Consider the following 26,077-nt stretch of genomic DNA (forward strand, 5'->3'; position numbering starts at 1 on the left):
TAATAAATGCTTTTGATAAAACAAGTAAGAACATGCATGCTTTTATGTCAAGGAGAAATTTTTCTAAGTCCAGCAGTTTTATATATCATTCAGAGCCAATGTCCATTTAAATGTCTATTCCATACTTAAGCTTTATGTCAAAAAATCTTTAAATATCCTCTTTAACATGTTGTTTGTACTAGTCTAACACAGTTCAAAGAGGTTCATTATTAATATGGTTCTAAAACAGCTTTAGGTATCAGTAGGCTATAATTATCAGATGATATCTGAATGAGTAAATAAATGAAATACAGATGCAAACATCAAAAGAATCACCATGTTTAATATGTGTATGACTTCAGAGGGTTGGGAGAAATCAGAGCAATATATAAAATTTCTACAGTACTTTTACAAGAAAACTAGCAACTAACAGGGTATTTGTTTCTACCACCCAGATGGAACACTGAAGGCAAATACAAAGACTAACTCTGACATCCTATCCTGAGACATTAGTTTCAGAACCTACATAACTGAGAATATTGTACATAGAATTTGCAGTCTGACAATATTTCATTCTGATCCAGGCCTCTGTTCCACTGCTCTTTGGTGAGATACAGAGTATGGCATAACAGCAGCAATGGTCAAAATTGGATGCACACTGATGACTGAGCTACGATAAGCCATTATTGTTACTAAATGGAGAATAACAGAGAAGTGAAGTTTCACATGCTGACTGAAAAAATGCTTTGATTCATTTGCTACACAAAAAGTATGAAGATAAATCAAAACAATTACTAATATATTGACAAATGTAATCAATTTTTGAAAATATTATATGACTGGATAAATAAAAAATCTATTCACCAAGCAGCAACAGGAGAAAACACAAATGGAAATTAAGAAAATGTGCAAGCATGCAGAGGCAGTGCCTCATACCAAGATCATAATGAGTTAGGCCCCTGCCAAGGGAATATGGACAGAGGGAAAAAGACTGACAAAGATGATTTAAGAATTAAACAGGAGAGATACAAGAATTCTCCTGCTGTACATGTTTCCACCTTCCACCTGTGAGAAGAAGCTTTCCCTGCAGCAGGAAATTGTAGACCCATGCTGTTGTCAGATTGTCACTTCATTCAAGTAGTACATAAGAAAATGACTAATACAGAACTGGTGTAATTTGGCTTATGTGTCAACAGTGCACTTGGTTCAAACAGCTGCTGTCTACACAGCTAGCTGATATTCAACAATGGAGTTTTCAACTTCTTTGCTATGATGTATGATCTTGAAGGTTGGCCAACAAGTCTTGAAGGAAATATGCAATTTAACTGAATGCTTCTGATTTTTGATGATTTCTGCTAACTGAGGACTAGAGTGAAACTGTCAGACTAAACTACTTCAAAGAATTTGATAGAATAAAAAGTTAAATGGGAAATAGATGTCACATACAATGCACCATTTCATCTCCCTTTAATTTTCTGTTAGGAAAGCATTAAATGAGTGCTCTGCAACTTATTTAAAAAATATACAGCAGATTCTGGTGCCAAGTATATCAGAAATATTGATACAGCTGAGGTAGTTAATAAAACAGCAGTTTTCAAGTTCCAGTAGAAAGAGATAATGAACAACTCTGACACATATTTCTGTTTGGATATTTTGAAGTTGTTTTTTCAGTGGCTGCAGCATTTTGTCAACATACTGTCAGAAAATTAAAGAGAATAAAAAATTCCTTAAGGTTAAGTGTATGTGAGGCAGACTGAAAAATTAAGTTATCTTGTCAATTGCATATGACACAGTCGCTCAATGTAATTTCAGTGATGTGATCAGAGTGTTTGCTGCACCCAAAATAATGAAGTGTAAAGCAAAATTGTAATAAAAACACAACTTTTGAAAAGAAAGTGTTCTCAATACTTAATTGTAGCCATTTTTCTTTAATTTCCTATTAGAGGTTGATACACTACTAATAATTTATGAGGAGCAAATAAAATCTACTCTTTATTATACATCATCCTAAAATGAATGTACAATAGTTGCCGCAAACAATTTTATTTATTTTATTTATTTATTTATTTATTCTTTGCCCATGGACTCCAGCTGAAAATCCAGCTGGGAGTATTGGGTGTGTCATACAATAGCCTATTAACATCAAGCTTGATTTCAATATATATATATATATAAATGAAACAAATGATTAAACAGAATTAGTCCATAATCATACAAAGGTTTTACATGTTTCACATTATACGTACACACAAATCCAAACAACATACAGAAATGATAATTTTTACAGGTACATTTCAGTAATAATATATTTAAACACCATCTTAGTATTCACTCAAACTGTATATACATTTCTCTGTGAGATATAGTTTCAAATGATTTTTAAAACATTTTAGATCTGTTTCTTTTTTAATGATATTGGGGAGTTTATTAAAAAACCTTTTGCCTGCTTCTTCTGGGGCAGTCATAGACAGTTTTAGATTTCTGTTTATCATGTAGTAATTTTCATTTCCTCTTGTACCGTGTTTGTGTACATCTTTATTTAGGAGGTGTTTATCACTTGACCTTACCACCATTATGCTTTGGTATATATACAGTGAATATACTGTCATTATATTATAGTGTACAAAAGCTTGCCTACAGGTCTGTCTTGGTGGTATTTTTGCAATGCATCTCACTGCCCTTTTCTGAATTGTGAATATTCTTTTTAGGTAGCCAGCTTGTGCATTTCCCCATATATGAACTGAATAAGACAAATGTGGGAAGACAAGTCCATAATACATTGATCTGAGGACTTTATCATCCACAGTCTTAGCTGTTTTATGCATGATGAAGATCTGTTTGTTTATCTTTTTACACAGAGCATCTATGTGCTCCCCCCATGCCAAATGTTTGTCTATTATAGTTCCTAGAAAATTTGCGCTGGTTACTTCTTTAATAGTCTTTCCATTTATATTAACATTTATATTATAATTTTCACTATGCTTGGTCTGAAATACTACATTCATTGTTTTAGACTGATTCATAAACAGGTTGTTTTGTGTGAAATATTTATTTGCATTTTCAATAGTCAGGAGTGCTTCCTTCTCAAGCTCCTCCTTTGTGTCAGCTGTGCAAATGATTGTTGTGTCATCAGCATACATTATAAGTTTCTGATTTATATAGCTAGGGAAGTCATTTAGGTAGAGTACAAATAGTATTGGCCCAAGCACAGACCCTTGCGGCACACCGTGTTTAACTATTTGTAATTCTGATATGTAGTTTGTTATATTTCCCCCACTAGTATGTCTGATTTCTGTGCATTGTTTCCTATTTTTAATGTATGATTTAAGTATGTCATAGCATTTTCCTCTAATTCCATACTGATATAATTTCATCATTAATTTTGAGTGGTTCACACAATCAAATGCCTTAGATAGGTCCATAAAAATCCCACAAGTCTTTTGTGCCTGTCAAGTAAATTAAGAATGTGCTCAATTATATCTGTTGATGCTGTTTTTGTTGACTTCCCTTCTCTGAAACCATGTTGTGATGAATGCAGTATACTGTACTTTGTTATAAAACTTACAATTCTATTCTTTTACGCTCAGTTTTGTTTAGAATGTCTGTACAATGTGGAATTTCTTTATGACAATGATAAATTTAACTTATTGTGTGCAATATTTTTCATCCATATGGGGCATTTAAATAATATTCTTAAAATAAACTTTCATTTTCACTACACCTACCTTAAAAATTACAAAATTTCGAAATCTGTGTAGAAAAAACTGGAGAAATCTAGTTTTTTCTTGAGGTGGGTGAGTTGCAGGTGGCAGAACAGCTTTGGGAGTTCTGTAATGGGCACAGGATCACATTGGCATGGCTCTGGATGCAGGAAAAGGATTGGTGAGATTTAGGAGATGTGTAAGGTTACATAAAAAGTTGTGCACAATGCTGGGTCATGGTAGATTTACCAGACAAGATGGGGAGGGAAGTCTTTCCTTCTTATTCTGTCTGGTAAGTCTCCCATGACCTGGCTTCTGGGTGAATTTTCTATAACTCTCCCCATCTCATAATCGTCACCAGTCCTTCTTGTTCATACCTCTTCCTTCCCCTTCAACATTTCTCTGAGAAGAAGGGGCCATTTGCTTTGAAAGCTTGCACATTTCCTTAAATTCTGTATATGTTTACTTCTGCCACTGCTTGGTGAGTAGATTATTTTATCTAAAATCCACTTGCCTACAAAGTACTTTAAAATGCCCTAATTACCAGAATAAAGCAACAGATATAATGGAAGATAGTGACTAGCAAGTGAGCTTCCTACAATGCCAATCATTCACAGAACAGATCAAGTACCTCAGGAAGATACTACAGAACCACCAGTCAGTCGATTTTCACAATTACCGCATTCATGTCTTGATCTACCTCTGTGATTTTTACCTCCCACACTTCCCTCCAGTACTAAATTGGTGATCCCTGGATGTCTCAGAATGTGTCCTACCAACCAATCACTTTTTCTAGTAAGTATGTACCAGAAAATTCTCTTCTCCCCTACTCTATTCAGTACCTCTTCATTAGATTAGATTAGATTAGATTTACTTTCATTCCAATTGATCCGTAGTGAGGAGGTCCTCCAGGATGTGGACCATGTCAGAAAAACAACAATACATGACAAATATTTACAACTAATACAAATAAGGTAATGTACCATTCCACAGGTCCCAAGTGGAATGATCGTCATTTTTAATTAACACTAAGAGTCATTTACAAATACTAATGCACTGAATTTAAAATAAAAAAGTTTTTTATTTATTTATAAGGTAATACAACTACTGTAATACTTATTTACAATGAACACATTACTGCACTGAAATGGTGCAGAAGTTAGATTATACTAGCACCAACACACACACACACACACACACACACAAATTTTCAATGAACACATTACTGCACTGAAATTGTGCAGAAGTTATGTTGTACTTATATACAAATCAGTTGGTTTTACTAAGAAATTCATCAATGGAGTAGAAGGAGTTGGCCACCAATAAATCCTTTAGGCTTCTCTTAAACTGAATTTCATTGGTTGTTAAGCTTTTTATGGCTGCTGGCAAGTTATTGAAAATGTGTGTTCCTGAATAATGCACACCTTTTTGTACAAGACTAAGTGACTTTAAATCCTTGTGAAGATTATTCTTATTTCTAGTATTGATTCCATGAATTGAGCTGTTGGTTTGAAAAAGTGATATATTTTTAATGACAAATTTCATTAAGGAATAAATATATTGGGAAGCAGTAGTTAGTATCCCTAGTTCCCTAAACAGGCTTCTGCAGGATGTTCTTGAGTTCACACCACATATAACTCTCATTGCACGTTTTTGTGCCTGGAAAACTTTAGCTTGGCTTGATGAATTACCCCAAAAAATAATCCCATATGACATTATGGAATGAAAGTAAGCATAGTATGCCAGCTTTTTCATTTTTATATCCCCTATGTCTGACAAAATTCGCATTGCAAACAGAGATTTGTTAAGACGCTTCAGCAGTTCTGTGGTGTGCTCCTCCCAGTTGAATTTATTATCAAGCTGTAATCCCAAGAATTTAACACTGTCCACTTCTTCTATCTTCTTGTCATCGTATGTTAGACATATACTCTTGGGACACCCCTTACAAGTTCTGAACTGCATGTAGTGTGTTTTTTCAAAGTTTAGTGACAAAGAATTGGCTAGGAACCAGTGATTAATATCCACAAATATTTTATTGGCTGATCTTTCTAAGACTACACTTGATTTGCTATTTATTGCAATGTTTGTATCATCGGCAAACAAAACAAACTTGGCATCTGGTAATGTTACTGATGAAAGGTCATTGATATACACAAGAAAAAGTAAGGGCCCCAAAATGGAACCTTGTGGGACCCCACATGTAATTAGTTCCCAGTTGGATGATGCCTGATAGCTTGATACGTGTCTCTTTCCTAATAACACCCTTCGTTTCCTGCCAGAGATATAAGATTTGAACCATTTTGCAGCATTTCCTGTTATACTATAATATTCTAGTTTACTTAAAAGGACATTGTGATTTACACAGTCAAATGCCTTTGACAGATCACAAAATATACCAGTTGCCTGCAATTTTTTGTCTAATGAATTAAGCACATTTTCACTGTAAGTGTAGATAGCTTTCTCAATATCAGAACCTTTTAGAAATCCAAACTGTGACTTTGACAGTATGTTATTTGAGATAAGATGGTTATAAAGACGACTGTACATTACTTTTTCGAAAATTTTTGAGAATGCTGGCAACAGTGAAATTGGACGGAAATTTGATGCTATTTCTTTATCTCCCTTCTTAAACAGTGGCTTAACTTCAGCATATTTCAGCCATTCAGGAAATATTCCACTAATAAAGACTGGTTACACAGATAGCTTAATATGTTACTTAGCTCAGAATCACATTCTTTAATTAACTTTGTTGATATTTCAACATACCCACTTGATGTTTTTGATTTTAAAGATTTTATGATGGACATTATTTCTGTTGGGGTAGTGAGGGTCAAATTCATATTACGGAAGTTATTTGAAATGCCTGGTCTAAGGTAATCCATAGCAGCATCTACCGAACCTGACAACCCCATCTTTTCAGTAACAGTTATAAAATGTTTGTTAAAAAGTTCTGCAACACTATACACATCTGTCACCAATGTATCATTTACTCTTAATGCTATTTGTTCCTCTTCATGTCTGGTTCTACCGGTCTCCTCCTTCACTATATCCCATATTGTCTTTATTTTGTTATCTGATATGACTATCTTTTCCTTGTAATATATTTGTCTTTCAGTGAAGGTGTGTTTCCTGAGAGGTTGAAAATCTCTAAGGTTAGCCCTCTGTTTAAAAAAGGAGATCCATTCAAGGTAGAAAATTATAGACCAATATCCCTTCTCCAATCATTTTCAAAAATTCTAGAGAAATTAATGAAAACCAGACTCATAAATTACTTAGATGCTCACAAACTTCTAAACTGCAATCAACATGGCTTTCGCTCAGGCCACAGCACAGAATCAGCTATCCATGCCTATACCAAAGAGATTGTCAGGAGTCTCGACACTAAAAAATGTGTAGTGGGAATTAACTTAGATTTATCTAAAGCTTTTGATACAGTAAATCACAAAATTGTGTTAAACAAGATGGAGGCAATAGGTGTAAGGGGAGTTGTGAAGCAGTGGTTTGAATCCTACCTTCAAGATAGAACTCAGGTGGTAGAAATCATCGCAGAGCATAAAAATCAGAAAATCAAGTGGATCTCAGATGCAAAGAAATTGGAAATAGGTGTCCCACAGGGCAGTGTTCTCGTTCCCTTATTATTCTTGCTTTATATAAATGACATAAAAAATCCTAATATTTCTACCAAAATAATGTTGTTCGCAGATGTCACTAGCATAATTATAAGTGATGATAAAAAATCATTAACCACCACAACTGATATAGTCCTGAAATATATTCAACATTGGTTTAATGCTAATGAGTTAACACTTAATCTAAGTAAAACAAATTATATACAGTATGGCAAAGCAACTCGAGATATGAACCTCCAGTTAAAACTAATGGATAAGAAGATAGAGAGTGTACAATCCACAAAGTTTTTGGGCATGCACATTGATCAAAACTTAAGCTGGAAAGACCATCTCAAGTACTTATCCCACAGGCTCAATTCGGCATGTTTTGCATTGAGGATATTATCTAGAGTATGCAGTACAGACTGTACTAGACTAGTGTATTTTGCTTACTATCAGTCCATCGTGTCTTATGGCATAGTGTTCTGGGATAAAATTAAATCAAGCTTAACAGATATCTTCAAATTTCAGAAAAGAGCTGTACGAATCATAACACATAACTCTCCAAGAACTCATTGGAGGCCCCTTTTCAAAGAACTGCAAATACTCACAATACCATCACTGTATATTTTTAAAAGCATTCTGTGTACAAGAGCACATATGAAAAATCTACGTACAAATGAGGACTGCCATAATTATAATACTAGAACTCATAAGAATTTGTATGTAGAAAGGGTAAGGACAACACAAACCCAAAAGCATGTAAGTTATTTTGGAATAAAACTCTACAATGCTCTACCAGTGTACATGAAGGTAATAATAGATGAAGTAAAATTTAAGACTGAACTTAAAAATTACCTTTTAAGCAAACCTTTCTATGACGTAGATGAGTACTATGATTGTGTGTGAATTTATTGCCAAAAATTTTAATTTGTATGTCTAAACTTGTACTTTTAAAAAATACCTTGAAAGTGATATTCTGTTATTATGTCTGTAGTACTTGTACTAGTATGATAACTTTGTTGTGACAATTCCTACATCATGTAAATGATATACAGGAAGATAATAAAATGAAATGAAATGAAATGAAATGCTTTGACATCCGTATTACAGTCTTTAATAGTTTGCAGTATTTCTTATAATGTGCTATAGCATCAACATTGGAAATGTTTCGGATTGACAGATACAGTTTTATTTTTGTTTTACAAGATACCCGTATTCCTCGAGTAATCCATGGCTTCTTTGTAGACTTTGCTCTAACCTTGGTAAGTTTTGGGGGAAAGCAGTGTTCGAATAAGGTAAGCACTTTATTAGCAAAAATGTTATATTTTTCATTTTATGTGATCTGCCCCTCTAGTCTTATGGCATTCTTCTGTAGCACCACATTTCAGAAACTTCTAATCTCTTCTTGTCTAAATTGTTTATCATTCATGTTTCACTTCCATACATGGCTACACTCTGTACAAATACTTTCAGAGAGGGCTTTCCGACACTTAGATCTATACTCAATGTTAACAAATTTCTCTTCTTCAGAAATTTTTTTCATGCCATTGCCCGTCTACATTTTATATCATCCCTACTTTGACCATCATCAATTATTTTGCTTCCCAAATAGCAAAACTCATCTCTACTTTAAGTGTCTCAATTAATCTAATTCCCTCAACATCACCTGATTTAATTCTATTACATTCCATTATCCTGATTTTGCTTTTGTTAATATTCATCATGTATACTGGTTTCAAGACACTATCAATTTCATTCAACTGTTCTTCCAAGTTCTTAGCTATCTTCAACAGAATTACAATGTCATCGGCAAACCTCATGTCTTTACTTCTTCTCTCTGCACTTTAATTCCTACTCCAAATTTTTCTTTTGTTTCCTTCACTGCTTGCTCAATATACAGATTGAATAATGTCAGGCACAGGTTACAACCCTGTCTCACTCCCTTCTCAGCCACTGCTTCCCTTTCGTGCCACTTGACCCTTATAACTGTCATCTGGTTCCTGTAAAAATTCTAAATAGCCATTTGCTCCCTGTATTTTATGCTGGATACCTTTAGAATTAGAAAGAGAGTATTCCAGTCAACATTGTCAAAAACTTTCTCTAAGTCTACAAATGCTATAATTCCTTGATCTATCTTCTCATAGAAGTCATAGGGTCAGTAGTGCCTCATGTGTTCCTACATTTCTCCAGAATCCAAACCAATCTTCGCCAAGGTCAGCTTCTACCAGTTTTTCCATTCGTCAGTAAAGACTTCGTGTTAGTATTTTGCAACTGTGAGTTATTAAAGTGATAGTAATTTTCACCCCTGTCAACACATGCTTTCTTTGGGATTGGAATTATTATATCCTTCTTGAAGTCTGAGGGTATTTCACCTGTCTCGTACATCTTGCTCACCAGATGGAAGAGTTGTGTCATGGCTGGTTCTCCCAAGGCTATCAATAGCTCTAACAGAAAGTTGTCTAATCCTGGGGCCTTGTTTTGACTTAGGTCTTTGAGTACTTCATTGAATTCTTCATGCATCATCATATTTCCCTTCCCATCTTCATCTATGTCCTCTTCTATTGTACTCAAGAACATCTCCATTGTATAGACCCTATATGTACTCCTTGCAACTTTCTGATTTCCCTTCTTTGCTTAGGACCAGTTTTCCATCTGAGCACTTGATATTCACATAGGTGGTTCTCTTTTGTCCAAACGTCTCTTTAAATTTCCTGTAGGTGGGATCTATCTTTCTCCAAGTGATATATGCTTCTATATTCTTACATTTGTCCTCTAGCCATTCCCACTTAGCAATTTTGCACTTCCTGTCAATCTCATTTTGGAACATTTTTATTCCTTTTCACATGCTTAATTTACTGCCTTTTTTTATTTTCTCCTTTCATCAATTAAATTCGATATCTCTTGTGTTACCCAAGGATTTCTATTAGCCCTCATCTTTTTACCTACTTGATCCTCTGCTGTATTCACTATTTCATCTCTCAAAGCTACCATTTCCTCTTCTACTGTATTCCTTTCCCCTGTCCTCACAATTGTTCCTTAATGCTCTCTATGAAACTCTTTATAACCTCTGGTTCTTTCATTTTATCCAGGTCCCATCTCCTTAAATTCCTGCCCTTTTGCAGTTTCTTCAGTTTGAATCTGCAGTTCATAACCAATAAATTATGGTCAGAGTCCACATCTGCCCCTGGAAATGTCTTAAAATTTAAAACCTGGTTCCTAAATCTCTGTCTTACCATTATAAAATTCTACCAGGTGGCTTCCTCTTTCATTCCTTTCCCCCAGTCTATGTTCACCTAGTACTTTCCCTTCACTTCCTTTTCCTGCTGACAAATTCCAGTCCCCCATGATTATTAAATTTTTATCTCCCTTAACTATCTGAATAATTTCTTTTATTTCATCATACATTTCCTCAATTTCCTCCTCATTTGTGGACCTAAATGGCATATAAACTTGTACTACTTGGTAAGTGTGAGATTTTTGTCTATCTTGGCTACAATAATGTGTTCACTATGCTGTTCATAGTAGCTTACCTGTGTTCCTATTTTTTATTCATTATTAAACCTACTCCTGAATTTCCCCTATTTGATTTTGTATTTATAATCCTACATTCAATTGATCAGAAGTCCTGTTCCTCCCACTATCAGACTTCACTAATTCCCACTATATCTAACTTTAACCTATCCATTTACCTTTTTAAATTTTCTTACTTATCTGCCCGATTAAGGAATCTGACATTCCATGCTTCGATCAGTAGAACGCCAGTTTTGTTTCTCCTGATAATGACATCCTCCTGAGCAGTCCACACATAAAAATCCAACTGGGGGACTATTTTGTCATCCAGACTGTTGATCTTGCAACTACTGAAAAGACTGCTGTCCCTTTTTAGAAACCACATGTTTGTCTGGTCTCTCAACATATACCACTCCGTTGTGGTTGCACCTATGCTATGGCTAAATATATCGCTGAGGCAGGCAAGCCTCCCCACCAATGGCAAGGTCCTTTATACATGAGGGTAGGGGAGAGGCAGCTTTTGTATATTTTTAAAAAGTATGCAACTCAACTGACCTTGTGTACTACACAAACAGAGTGTGGATAACATAATAAATCACTTGTTGTTGTTGTTGTCTTCAGTCCTGAGACTGAGAGCTTTCCATGCTACTCTATCCTGTGCAAGCTTCTTCATCTCCCAGTACAGGGTTATTACAAATGATTGAAGCGATTTCACAGCCCAACAATAACTTTATTATTTGAGATATTTTCACAATGCTTTGCACACACATACAAAAACTCAAAAAGTTTTTTTAGGCATTCACAAATGTTCGATATGTGCCCCTTTAGTGATTCGGCAGACATCAAGCCGATAATAAAGTTCCTCCCACACTCGGTGCAGCATGTCCCCATCAATGAGTTCAAAAGCATTGTTGATTCGAGCTCACAGTTCTGGCACGTTTCTTGGTAGAGGATGTTTAAATACTGAATCTTTCACATAACCCCACAGAAAGAAATCACATGGGGTTAAGTTGGGAGAGCATGGAGGCCATGACATGAATTGTTGATCATGATCTCCACCACGACCGATCCATCGGTTTTCCAATCTCCTGTTTAAGAAATGCTTCTGCTTTAGCCTTTTCTGTAAGATTTTCCAAACCGTCGGTGGTGGTACGTTTAGCTCCCTGCTTGCTTTATTCGTCGACTTCCGTGGGCTACGCATGAAACTTGCCCGCACGCGTTCAACCGTTTCTTCGCTCACTGCAGGCCGACCCGTTGATTTCCCCTTACAGAGGCATCCAGAAGCTTTAAACTGCGCATACCATCGCCGAATGGAGTTAGCAGTTGGTGGATCTTTGTTGAACTTCGTCCTGAAGTGTCGTTGCACTGTTATGATTGAATGATGTGAGTGCATTTCAAGCCCAACATACGCTTTCTCGGCTCCTGTCGCCATTTTGTCTCACTGCGCTCTCGAGCGCTCTGGCGGCAGAAACCTGATGTGCGGCTTCAGCCGAACAAAACTTTATGAGTTTTTCTAAGTATCTGTAGTGTGTCGTGATCATATGTCAATGAATGGAGCTACAGTGAATTTATGAAATTGCTTCAATCATTTGTAATAGCCCTGTACTCACTGCAACCTATATCCTTCTGAATCTGCTTAGTGTATTCATCTCTTTGTCTGCCCCTACGTTTTTTCTCTCCATGCTGCCCTCCAATGCTAAATTTGTGATCCTTTGATGCCTCAGAACATGTCCTACCCAGCGGTCCCTTCTTCTTGCCAAGTTGTGCCACAAACTCCTCTTCTCCCCAATCCTGTTCAATACCTCCTCATTAGTTATGTGATCTACCCATCTAATCTTCAGCATTCTTCTGTAGCACCACATTTCAAAAGCTTGTATTCTCATCTTGTCCAAACTATTTATCGTCCATGTTTCACTTCCATACATGGCTACACTCCATACAAATACTTTCAGAAACGACTTCCTGACACTTAAATCTATAGTCGATGTTAACAAATTTCTCTTCTTCAGAAACGCTTTCCTTGCCATTGCCAGTCTACATTTTATATCCTCTCTACTTCGACCATCATCAGTTATTTTGCTCCCCAAATAGCAAAACTCCTTTACTACTTTAAGTGTCTCATTTCCCAATCTAATTCCCTCAGCATCACCCAACTTAATTCGACTACATTCCATTATCCTTGTTCTGCTTTTGTTGATTTTCATCTTATATCCTTTCAACACACTGTCCATTCCGTTCAACTGCTCTTCCAAGTCCTTTGCTGTCTCTGACAGAATTACAATGTCATCGGCCAACCTTAAAGTTATTATTCCTTCTCCATGGATTTTAATACCTACTCAGAATTTTTCTTTTGTTTCCTTTACTGCTTGCTCAATATACAGATTGAACAACATCGGGGAGAGGCTACAACCCTGTCTACCTCCCTTCCCAACCACTGCTTCCCTTTCATGTCCATCGACTCTTATAACTGCCATCTGCTTTCTGTACAAATTGGAAGTAGCCTTTCGCTCCCTGTATTTTACCCCTGCCACGTTCAGAATTTGTAAGAGAGTATTTCAGCCAACATTGTCAAAAGCTTTCTCTAAGTCTACAAATGCTAGAAACGTAGTTTTGCCTTTTCTTAATCTAGCTTCTAAAATAAGTCGTAGGGTCAGTATTGCCACATGTGTTCCCATATTTCTACGGAATCCAAACTGATCTTCCCCGAGGTCGGCTTCTACCAGTTTTTCCATTTGTCTGTAAAGAATTCACATTAGTATTTTGCAGCCGTGACTTATTAAACTGATAGTTTGGTAATTTTCACATCTGTCAACACCTGCTTTCTTTGGGATTGGAATTATTATATTCTTCTTGAAGTGTGAGGGTATTTTGCCTGTCTCATACATCTTGCGCACCAGATGGTAGAGTTTTGTCAGGACTGGCTCTCCCAAGGCCGTCAGTAGTTCTAAAGGTATGTTGTCTACTCCCGGGGCCTTGTTTCGACTCAGGTCTTTCAGTGCTCTGTCAAACTCTTCACGCGGTATCGTGTCTCCCATTTCATCTTCATCTACATCCTCTTCCATTTCCATAATATTGTCCTCAAGTACATCGCCCTTGTATAGACCCTCTATATACTCCTTCCACCCTTCTGCTTTCCCTTCTTTGCTTAGAACTGGGTTTCCATCTGAGCTCTTGACATTCATACAAGTGGTTCTCTTTTCTCCAAAGGTCTCTTTAATTTTCCTGTAGGCAGTATCTATCTTACCCCTAGTGAGATGAGATTCTACATCCTTACATTTGTCCTCTAGCCATCCCTGCTTAGCCATTTTGCATTTCCTGTCGATCTCATTTTTGAGACGTTTGTATTCCTTTTGCCTGCTTCATTTACTGCATTTTTATATTTTCTCCTTTTATCAATTAAATTCAATATTTCGTCTGTTACCCCAGGATTTCTACTAGCCCTCGTCTTTTTACCTACTTGATCCTCTGCTGCCTTCACTACTTCATCCCTCAGAGCTACCCATTCTTCTTCTACTGTATTTCTTTCACCCATTCCTGTCAATTGTTCCCTTATGCTGTCCCTGAAACTCTGTACAACCTCTGGTTTAGTCAGTTTATCCAGGTCCCATCTCCTTAAATTCCCACCTTTTTGCAGTTTCTTCAGTTTTAATCTACAGTTCATAACCAATAGATTGTGGTCAGAGTCCACATCTGCCCCTGGAAATGTCTTACAATTTAATACCTGGTTCCTAAATCTCTGTCTTACCATTATATAATCTATCTGATACCTTCTAGTATCTCCAGGATTCTTCCATGTATACAATCTTCTTTTATGATTCTTGAACCAAGTGTTAGCTATGATTAAGTTATGCTCTGTGCAAAATTCTACCAGACGGTTTCCTCTTTCATTTCTCTCCCCCAATCATATTCACCCACTATGTTTCCTTCTCTCCCTTTCCCTACTCTCGAATTCCAGTCACACATGAGTATTAAATTTTCGTCTCCCTTCACTACCTGAACAATTTCTTTTATCTCATCATACATTTCACATCACTTTTTCAAACATATTTTAACAACCAAAATCTCCACACTAAAATTCATGATTGAAATCTCCTTATCTTTTGGAAATCAAATCAGGCTTAAGGGGGGACGTACATGAAAATGACCAAATTTGTGAAAAAAATTTTATTGGCTCTTCATTTACTACATGGTATTGAAATTTCAATTACCAAATATTACGTTCCAATTCCGCTTCTAAGGGGGAAAAAAATAATAATTTGTAATAGCTTGCACAGGGCGACGCCCCCCCATCTTGGTCTTCATCCTCTCGTATATCTATTTATACTGCGTTTTTTTCCAGTTTTGTGCAGTCACAATGCAGGGAACGTTTGTGTACTACATCAAGAAGGCTGTGGAATAATATCTCTGCCGCTGGTTTTATATTCTTTGATTTATAGCGTTTGTTTACGAGTGTTTGTTTGGAATACATTTTTACGAAAGTTGTAAGTAGACTTGTTATTATATTTTGCAGCATGCCGCGTTCTAGTAAGGTGTTTAAAAAGGTTAGAAAGTGTCAAGCTTCTCGATGTAGTAAAGACAACTTGAAAACCAGCCCCATAATAACAAATGGAAACGATACTTCAACCAAGAAAGCGAGTGCTTCGAGAAGGAAAATTGACAGCTGTCAATCACTTGATGATTGTGGCTCAGACACTCAAGCTACTAGTGGTTTTAGGCTTATTGATTTGAAAATACTATCTGATATTATATCATCTGCTTGTGTATGTGCTGACTGTGGTGCAAAAAGTTTGAGATTATATGACGAAGAAAACAGAATTGGAATAGTGTGTATGTTGCATCTTACTTGTGAAAGCTGTCATTCAGACACTGCTTTTAGAACTTCGGCATCAAGTAACCGGATATATGAAGCAAATATGCGTTTAATATATGGCATGAGATGTTTGGGCATAGGCAGGGAAGGTACCAGACTGTTTTGTGGGATCATGAACATGCCACAACCAAGTGCTAGGTACACCACTGGAAATAAAACACTGCTAAGTGCTCTTCAAGAGGAAGTGGAAGAAAACTTGAAGTCCTCTGCAAAGGAAGCTGTGAAGATGAATAGTGAACTAAAGACAGAAGCAGATAACACGCCAGACACCGATTTGTGTGTGTCATGTGATGGAACGTGGATGAAGCGTGGACATACATCACTGTATGGAGTATCATCTGTCATTAGTGTTGATACTGGAAAAATTCTTGACGTTCAGGTAATGAGCAAATATTGCTATAGCTGTGTACTCGGAAAGAGAGCTGGTGAAGTGGAAGAAAATAAGTGGCAGGTTGAACACAAGAAAGTGTGCTGTAGAAATTATTCTGGTTCTAGTGGTGGAATGGAACCTGCAGCTATGAAACTTATGTTCCATCGAAGTGTGGAAAAGTACGGTGTTAGATACACAAAATACCTTGGTGATGGTGACTCCAGCTCCTTCAAAACTGTTTTGGAAAGTGAACCTTATGGTCCCCATTGTGCTATAGAAAAGTTGGAATGTGTTGGACATGTGCAAAAACGAATGGGAGGCAGACTTTTAAAATTGAAACGTGAATTGAAGGGCAGGAAACTTGAGGATGGAAAACTTTTAGGTGGTCCCAACAGACTCACAGACAAAGAAATTCATTCTTTACAAGTGTACTATGGCAAGGCAATAAGGGACAACAGTGGAAATTTGAATAACATGCAGAAGGCTGTGTGGTCTATTTATTTTCATAAACTATCCACAGATGACAAACCTGTACATAATTTGTGTGACATATCGTGGTGCAAATTCAAGCAGGCTGAGCGTGATGGCATGAACTATTCACACAAGCACAGTTTACCTGTGGCTGTTTTAAGTGCTATAAAACCAACATTTAGGTGTTTAGCAGAGCCAGACCTCCTACGAAAGTGTGTGCATGGAAAGACACAAAACCCTAATGAAAGTTACAACTCACTGATTTGGAAACGTTGCCCAAAAACAACATTTGTTTCAACAATTATTGTTGAAATTGCTGCATATGATGCTTGTTTAGTTTTTAACAATGGTAATCTTGGAAGAATAAAAACTCTACAGAGGCTAGGATTTCATCCAGGAGCTTTCACCTATTCAATATTGAAGGACATCGATGACAAAAGAGTTGCTGCGGCTGATATTACAGCCAATAAAATTGAACAGCAGGTTAACCAAAGAAGACAAGCAAAGAAGAGACTGCTTGCAGATGAAGAGGAGTATGCATATGGCTTGCACTAGTTCACACAGAGACGGTAAGACCTAATACAAACACTATCAAATCATTGATTCAGTTTTCCCGTAACTTACATTTTTATAACTTTATGTACCTTTTTCTCAAAAACCACAAAAGGTAGAGAAGTGAAATTTGGTATATGACTAGTCAGTACTATAGTGAAAAATTCTGTGGAAGGAATTTTCATTTAATAAAATAGTAAGGTATTTATGGTAGAAAATATTCCTTAAATTTGATATATTATTTTTCAGGGAAATTGGGAGACCCGTAAAAACTGAACAAAAGAAGATATAAAAATTCTGCTCCACAGAGTTTTGTAATTATTTGGTATGAAAGTGTGTACAAAAATTCATTAACATTGCTCTCACAGTTTTCTCAAAAAAGGAACATTTGTAATTACATTGTTGAAAAAAAATTAATTGTTAATAATTAAAGATGTAAAAGGTCAATAAAAATGAAAATTTAGGTTCATATGCGCATAACATTTCTTAATAACTGTACCAAATTTGGATTGATTATCTTAAAAAATTAGAGTTTTATAAAATACTTTTAAAATTACTGCAGTTTCGTGTACGTCCCCCCTTAAGGCAAAGTGGTGAGTTATATCCACTATTTTTCCATCTGTTACTAGATAAGATTACCATAACATAAAAATACATGCCTGTAAATAAACAAGGGAAAAATAATAAGAAGTTACTGTTAGTGCCTTATCTTTAAAAATGACCTTGTAATAATTACCACTGAAGCCAAACACACCACAGAAAAACTGCATGATATTACTGTCAGAACTGGCCTCCAACTTTCTTATGAGGAATCAAAGAACATGATCTGCAAGAATGCAGATCTGGACTCTATTATGAGGAAATATAGCAATATTGTACACACTAAACATGTCAGGTGCTTAGGTGAAATTATCAGGAATACTGACAGTGATAGAGATGCCATTAAACCAATGCAGAAAAATTGTGTGAAGTCTACACAGTTTCTTGTAATATCTGTTACTAGAAATCTCTTTCTGGCACTAACAGGCTATAGGCAATTTAGGAAAATTTTGGGAAACCTAAATCAGAATGGCTGCTGGGGATTTGATCTGTTGTCTTTCCAAATACATGTGATCTTTATCTTACAACTGTGACACAGCACTTGGTCACAATGTAAACTGAAACTAATGAAACAAGTTCCAGTGGTTATCCAACAACCAAAATGCCCCCTTGTGTATCACTTTTGGCCCATTGGGGGCTTTACAAATTACACAGAGACAGACAATTTTATAACTTCTCATCCAAACAACTGACAGAGAGCAATCAGAAAGACTAGAAAGACTAGAGATGCATAGTGAGAAGATGAGAAGAACCAAATGGCTAAAGTCAGCTGAGTACAGTGACTCATTGTCCTTTATCAGCATGAGATTCTCGCCTGTAAACGGGATGAGAATCTTATAAAATCTTACTAAATTGAGTCAAAGAGATGTAATCTGTGTATGCAGCATAAATATTGATAATTAAGACTAGAACCAAGTCAGTATGCAGTATATGTTACATTTATCTATGTTACCCTTCATTACACAAAACAAATGCATAATATGATACACAATAATCATTGGAATCATTACTGCTAACAGTGGTATAAGTTTTGAAAACATTGCATAAAAGTTGAATCATTATGGCAGTAAAAAGTGTCAATCTGGGACCCTTTTATTATATTTGAATTATATTAGGATCAGAGAAAGTCTGCTCTTTGCAAAAAGGAAGAAAATCCAAGTAAATTTGATGTTTTTCAATAACTGAATCTATTCAGAAATAGGCTTATAACACTTATTATTAACAGCATACATACTATACGAATAATATCTTTGATGTGCAGTACTGCAGCAAGATTTTCTGCTTGTGACTCCATGTTATTCTACTACGTAACACGAAACTCAAAACTAAAGGTCTTCCAGTCAGCCGAACAAATGCTTTCTGGGAGTAGATATCAGCCAACAACTTCAGAATCTGTGTATGACAAAGCTCACCACACTGACATATTTACATTTTATGACACTGAGATTTAAGCTACTTGTGCAGTATCTTATCTCCTTCCTTAATGTTTGATGTAGAGCAGTTCTGAGGTACAAGAGACTTAATAATGCTCACTGTTTTTCAGTATTTGATGGTGACTGTAGACCTGAAAATGTTTATCTCTTCAGATAAATCAAAATGTGACCAAGACTGGAAATTCTATAGTTTATTTAGTTATAAAGGTCACTGTTCATCTCCAAAAGTCAAAATGATCGCATTTCATTATAAAGTTTTATATATGCTGTTATTATGGCTGGAGTCATGAGACCTGACATAAGCAAACTTCCTATCAACTTTAATGTTTTCATTCTGCATCCAGTCCTTATGTTGGTACTTAAATGAGTTTAGGTTTTTCCTGTAGATGATGATATTGAACTGCCTTCAGGTATTCTGATGGATACAGTTGTTTAGATTTTCTGATAGTTTAATGTACTAACTCACTTAAAAACATGGTCAATAATACCCAACAGAATACCAAAACCCAGATAAAAATCTGTCACCATTGCTAGTAAAGACTGAAAACTGATTAACTCCTTTCTTTAAATATCTTCCAAAGTGTGTGATAGAAGACACAGAAATACCTGACATTTGCACATTTTTTTTTTTTTTTTTTACATTCATCATGAGTAGTTGTGTAGTGTCAATTCACACTGGCATAAAAGCAGTCTTGCTGTCTGCCAATGTCAACATTTCAATGACGCCATGATCAGAGTTCTTCATAAAATAAACAAAAAACTAATGTTTATGACTGCTGAACCACTCTGTTGTGGAGTTTGATGTAAAACAGAGGCCTTCTGGGAAAAATAAATCAAGCTTTATAACTTGACAAAGTCATCTACAGACCCTATATATGAAAATCTATCAGTCAGAAATGTAAGTGTTTTGTTTTGTAGTGCTGCAGTGTCACACATAGAACATATACGATCCAACCCATTCATTCATTATGGAACTCCAAAATCTTCAAAAGAAGTCAAGAATATCTTGTACATTACATGCTCTCCAGTTAGTGAAAATTGTAAATATGTCAAACAGTTGATTATCAAATGACATATTTATGAAGGTATATATCAATCAAGAGTAGCATATATTGGAAACTAAAACTGTATGAGTATCTCATCAATAGTTTTCTTCCAGGTGTCTCCATTTCAGGTGGTCTATGTCTTCTTTCTTAATGCTACTATATGTGCACCCATACAGCACATTGTCCAGGATGTCAAATATCTTCCTCCCTGAACTTCTCTTCGCTTTCACATACCATGCTAAGACTATTTTTATAAGGGTTTCCTTCTTTTTTAAAATATGTCCTAAGCCAATTTCTTTTTTTTCCCTACACCCAGCAATTGTCTCTTTTTCTCTACACTCAGCAACTACCTCTGTTGTCCCAATTTTCTCAATAACTCTAATTTTTTCCATGTGCATTCAATCTACTCCTCCCATTCTCCACCACATCCCAATCTCAAAAACCTCTACCCTTACTCTATCTTTCTTCCTCATTTACACTCTTTGGTGCTTTTCCATTTAGCATGATCTATACAATAAATATATAGTAAAAAAAGCAAGATTATATTTTATAGGCACATATAAGGTTATTCCATATTTTCTGTGGCAGTACAAAAGCTAATATTTAATCTGACATTTTAATACTCACTCATACCATTTATATATTTCTCTTTAAGATACTCATTTAAACAATTTTTAAATGAATTTAATTCCTTTATTGATTTAGGAAACTTGTTGAAAAACCTTTTGCCTGATTCATTATTAGCGCTCATTGTCACTTTCAGATTTTGATATCTTATGTAATAATTTTCCTTTTCTATTGTTGTATGGTCATGTACATCTTTATTTAGGAGGTATTTATCACTTATTCTTACTGCTCTAACATTATGATATATATATACAGTGAGTACATTACCATAATGTTATATTGTACAAAAGCTAATTTACAAGTTTGTCTGGGTGGTATTTTGGCTATACATTTCACTGCTCTTTTCTGAATTTTAAATAATTTTTTTAGGTAGTTATCTTATGTTCTTCTCCATATATGAATTGAGTAGGACAGACGTGGGAACATAGTCCATAGTACATTGCCCTGAGTGCTTTGTCATCCACAACTTATGTCATTTTGTGCATGATAAAGATCTTTGTGTTTATACTTGTACGCAGAACATCTGTGTGCTTGCCCCATGTCAAATGCCTACTTATAATAGTTCCTAAGAATTTTGTGCTACTCACTTCTTTAATTGCCTCGCTATTTAATTTAATGTCCAACAACAAGGAATGAGGATTTTTTTATGGCCAAGCAGACACCAGTAATAAAAACAAACAGGTGAAAAAAAGATAAGTGGTCAATAACAAGCACCTGAACTTGACAGAAGTACAAAATTCATGCTCTTTCATCAGAATGTTCAGTCTTTTCCAAATAAAATCAACAAACTTGAAGCACTCTTGTCAGATTATCTCAAGGAAGCTTCTGTTATACGTTTAAGTGAACATTGGTTGAGTCAGCAGTCACAAAATTACCAGGATTAACATTATTCTCATCATTCTGTAGGACATCATCTGTCCATGGTGAGTCATGCATTTTTATTAGAAGTAACAACGAACATTGCTGCTTAAAATCCTTAGAGATACTGGAAAAAGAGAAAGAATTTAAAATTTCAGCTACAGAAATAACGTCACTAAAAACATTAATAATTTGCTTTTACTGAAGCCCAGATTGAGACTCACATATTTTCCTGCAGAAACTAGAAACTGCTCATAGCAAACTTAAAGCTAACAAGAAAAATCTAGTAGTATGTAGTGACTTCAAAATAAATTTCCAGAAAAACTCAAATGTAGCACAAAATCTCATAACCATGCTTTCAACAAATAATTTACAGGCCACTATAAACTCTTCCACTAGAATTACCAAAACTACATGTACCACTAGTAACCAAATATGCATAAATGCAGAAAAAATGACTTCCAGACTGGAACCAAAAAACAGGATTCACTGACCATAATTGACAGTACATTGATTTCCATACAATACCAATACCTAAACCCCCAATGCCAAAGAAGAATGAATCCTAAGTGAACAGAACATAGACACCTTGAGACAACTGTTAGCTAAGGAAACATGGAAAGCAGCATATGAGCATGGAAGTACTTGTAAAAATTCAACAGATTTACAGAAATATTTAGCAAGCATTATGAAACTGCCTTCCCAAAAAAGAAACATAGGCTGAGGTCTAATAATAGAAACAGATATTTGGTAACAACTGGAATAAATATCTCAAGCAAGAAAAAAAGAAAACTATACGATATTATAAAGACACAGCAAGTAGATGATGAATTTCATGCTTATTACAGTAAATATAAGACAATACTTAAAAAGTTGTCAAGAAAGCAAAAATGAAGGCAAATGATCTACACATTCAGTCTGCTGGAAACAAGACCAAAGCCTTGTGGAAAGCTGTGAACCAACAGACAGGTAATGTCACTACCAGAAATGTCGATATCATGCTATGTCAAGATAGAGAGGAAATAACAGAGCCAAGTAAAGTAGCAAATACCTACAACAACAGACCAATTGCCCTATTGTTTGGCTTCTCAAAAATTCTAGAAAATGTCTTCCACAGAAGACTTACAGCCTTTATGGAAATATATCAAATCCTATCCACAGCACAACATGGGTTTAGATAGAACTGCTCAACCGACAGTGCTATCTATGAATTCCTAAGTGAAATTTTCCAGAAGTGGACAGTGGCGATTATATCACAGGTGTATGCCTTGACTTGTCAGCAATAGACACACACACACACACACACACACACACACACACACACACACACACACACACACACACTCACCCGAACGCAACCTGCACACACGCGTGAAGTCTCAGACACCTGAAACCACACTGCGAGCAGCAGCACCAGTGCATGATGGGAGTGGTGACTAGGTGGGGGTAAGGAGGAGGCTGGGTGGGGAGAGGGAGGTATAGTATGGTGGGGGTGGCGGACAGTGAAGTGCTGCAGTTTAGGAGGAGGGCAGGAGAGAAGGTGGGGTGGGGGGAAGGAGGGGTAAGTAACAGAAAGGAGAGAAATAAATAGAAATTAAAAGACTGGTTGTGGTGGTGAAATGACAGCTGTGTAGTGTTGCAATGGGAACATGGAGGGAGCTGAATGGGTGAGGACAGTGACTAACAAAAGTTGAGGCCAGGAGGGTAACTGGAATGTAAGATGTATCGCAGGGAAAGTTCCCACCTGTGCAATTCAGAAAGGCTGGTGTTGGTGGGAAGGATCCACGTAGCACAGGCTGCAAAGCAGTCATTGAGATGAGGATTGTTGGGTTGACTAGGACCAGGTGAAGCAAATGGGGGAGAAGTTGTTGAGGTTCTGGAAGAATGTGAATAGGGTGTGTTTGTAGGTAATGCCTTCAAAGGAGAAGTAATTGTAGGTGAGGATATAGTTGGTCATGGTGACTAGGAAGGAGGTTATTGGTCTGGAAAACTAGTGTTCGATAGCAGTAAGGCCATGGGCATTATGAATCTTAGTGTACAGGGAGGTGGCATCAATAGAGACCTGGCCCTACTCAACCCAACAAGATATCTTCCTATATGTTGACCTCCACCTCAGAGATAGCTCCGTCAGTGCCTACATCCATATCAAACCAACTAACAACCATCAATACCTCCACTTCGACTGCTGCCACCCATTCCATACTAAGAAGACCCTTCTGTACAGCCTAGCCACCCATGGTTGTCGCATCTGCAGTGACAAGCAGTCCCTCTCAAAAGATAGTGAGGGTCTCATTGAAGCCTTCACTGACCATAATTATCCTTCCATCCTTGTACAAAAACAAAACTCCCGTGCCTTATCTTTCCAGTCTCCCATCACTTTTAAAAGTCCAATAGTCTGGGCACAGAGGAGAATTCCCCTCATAACTCTGTGCTATCCAGGACTGGAGCAGCTGAATTACATTCTCCACCAGGGTTTCGACTACCTCTCGTCGTGCCCTGAAATGAGAAATGTCCTGCCCACTATCCTTCCCACCCCTCCTACAGTGGTATTCCACTGTCCACTGAACCTACACAATATACTTGTCCATCCTTACACAACCACTGCTCCCAATTGCTTACCTCATGGCTCATACCCCTGTAACAGACCTAGATGCAAGACCTGTCCCATATACTCTCCTACCACCAGCTATTCCAGTCCAGTCACTAACATCACCTATCACTAATATCACCTATCCCATCAAAGGCAGGGCTACCTGTGAAACCAGTCATGTGATTACAAGCTAAGCTGCAGCCACTGTGCTGCATTCTATGTAGGCATGACAACCAACAAGCTGTCTGTCCTCATGAATGGCCACCAACAAATTGTAGCCAAAAAACAAGTGGACCACCCTGTTGTTGAACACACTGCCAAACATGATATCCCTCATCTCAATGACTGCTTCACAGCCTGTGTCATATGGATCCTTCCCACCAACATCAGCTTTTCTGAATTGTGCAGATGGGAAATTTCCCTACAATACATCCTACGTTACCGTAACCCTCCTGGCCTCAACCTTTGTTAGTCACTATCCTCACCCATCCAGCTCCATCCCTGTTCCCATTCCAGCACTACACAGCTGCCATTTCACCACCACAACCAGTTTTTTAATTTCTCTTTTTTTCTCTCCTTTCCATTACTTCCTCCTCCCCCCTGTCCCCATCTTCTCTCCTACACTTCGTCTAAACTGCAGCACTTCACTGTCCACCACCCACACCATACTATATCTCCCCCTCCCCACTCCAGCCTCATCCTTACTCCCACCCAGTTGCCATTCACATAATGAGCTGTTGCTGCTGCTCGTAGTGTGGTTTCAGTTGTCTGAGACTGCAAACGTGTGTGCAAGTTGCGTTTGCGTGAATGTGTGTGTGTGTGTGTGTGTGTGTGTGTATGAGTGTGTGTGTATTTGCGTCTATTGGTGACGAAGGCCTTAATGGTCGAAAAGCTATACTTGTGTGAATCTTTTTATTGTGCCTATCATGACTCAGCGATGTACTGAGTAGCAACTTTCCTTCTGTAATTTGTTGCATTCCTACAAAAATTAAATCAACTGGGTCTGCCTGATCACCGACACGCAAGTCACCCAATGTGGCATCAACTGAAATAAGACTTGCACTTGGCAGCCAAAGTTCCCCAGATAGGGGCCTCCCAGCAATGATGCCATATGCTCATTTTCATTTCATTTTTTAAATTAACTGGCATCAAAGGTACATCTAATGACTGGATCAGATCATAACCTTACAGATGGAAACAAACAGTGGGAATACAATTCACTGACTGCAACAAAATCACAAACCATTACTCAGATTACAAAGACATGAAATATGGTCTTCCCCAAGGATCAGTACTCGGACCAGTCCTGTTGCTCCTTTATGTAAATGACCTACAAACAAACATACAGTGTGAAAATACTTGCCAGTTTGCTGATAGCACAAGGTTTCTCATTACTGAAAAATCAGAAAACCTACCACAAGAAAACATAACAAAGACAATGGAATGCTTAGCAAAATGGTTTGCATACAATAAGTTGATCATAAATGAAGGAAAAACTATTGCAATCAGCTTCCATAATGTCAAGGAAAAGGTTCCACAAACTATAAACACCCAGTTGTCAAACAAAGCTATAAATAGAGTTTATCTGACAAAGTCTCTTGGGCAGTGGCAAACACCACTGATTTTCGGTGCAAGTGTAACAGACCTAACTAACTTTATTTGCAATCATGAGTGGACAAGTGTACCTACTTCGAATGTGGTAAAAAGTGAACCTTACCCAGATCAACATGGCCACCCCCTAGCATGGCAACACAACAATGACCACGACATGGACAGTGCACCATGCCTAACATTGTGGACAACCTCCCAGTTAAAGACTTTAGGTTTACCCTACTTGTACGCCGTAACATTTGGGACAG

The 26,077-nt window shown here is 36.9% G+C and overlaps 2 protein-coding genes across 2 annotated transcripts in view; one reads left to right on the top strand and one right to left on the bottom strand.

Moving 5' to 3' along the window:
- LOC126199192 (sorbitol dehydrogenase-like) overlaps positions 1-19,035 on the bottom strand; it is a 127,316-nt gene extending 108,281 nt beyond the window's left edge. Inside the window, exon 1 of the mRNA XM_049935974.1 lies at positions 18,899-19,035. Within this exon, the coding sequence (XP_049791931.1) occupies positions 18,899-18,958 (60 nt within the window). The 5' untranslated portion in view covers positions 18,959-19,035. The remainder of the gene's footprint in view (positions 1-18,898) is intronic.
- LOC126199191 (uncharacterized) lies at positions 14,963-17,533 on the top strand. Its single transcript, XM_049935973.1, has 2 exons — positions 14,963-17,081; positions 17,314-17,533. Exon 1 carries the CDS (start codon positions 15,313-15,315, stop codon positions 17,065-17,067), a length of 1,755 nt encoding a protein of 584 aa, XP_049791930.1. The 5' UTR covers positions 14,963-15,312; the 3' UTR covers positions 17,068-17,081; positions 17,314-17,533.
- Positions 19,036-26,077: the final 7,042 nt, after the last annotated feature.

This window comes from Schistocerca nitens, chromosome 8, assembly GCF_023898315.1.
Source record: "Schistocerca nitens isolate TAMUIC-IGC-003100 chromosome 8, iqSchNite1.1, whole genome shotgun sequence".
NCBI classification, from domain to species: Eukaryota; Metazoa; Arthropoda; class Insecta; order Orthoptera; family Acrididae; genus Schistocerca; species Schistocerca nitens.

Excerpts from the sequence above, each read along its gene's own strand:
- LOC126199191 (XM_049935973.1), top strand. The coding sequence starts at position 15,313 with ATGCCGCGTTCTAGTAAGGTGTTTAAAAAGGTTAGAAAGTGTCAAGCT.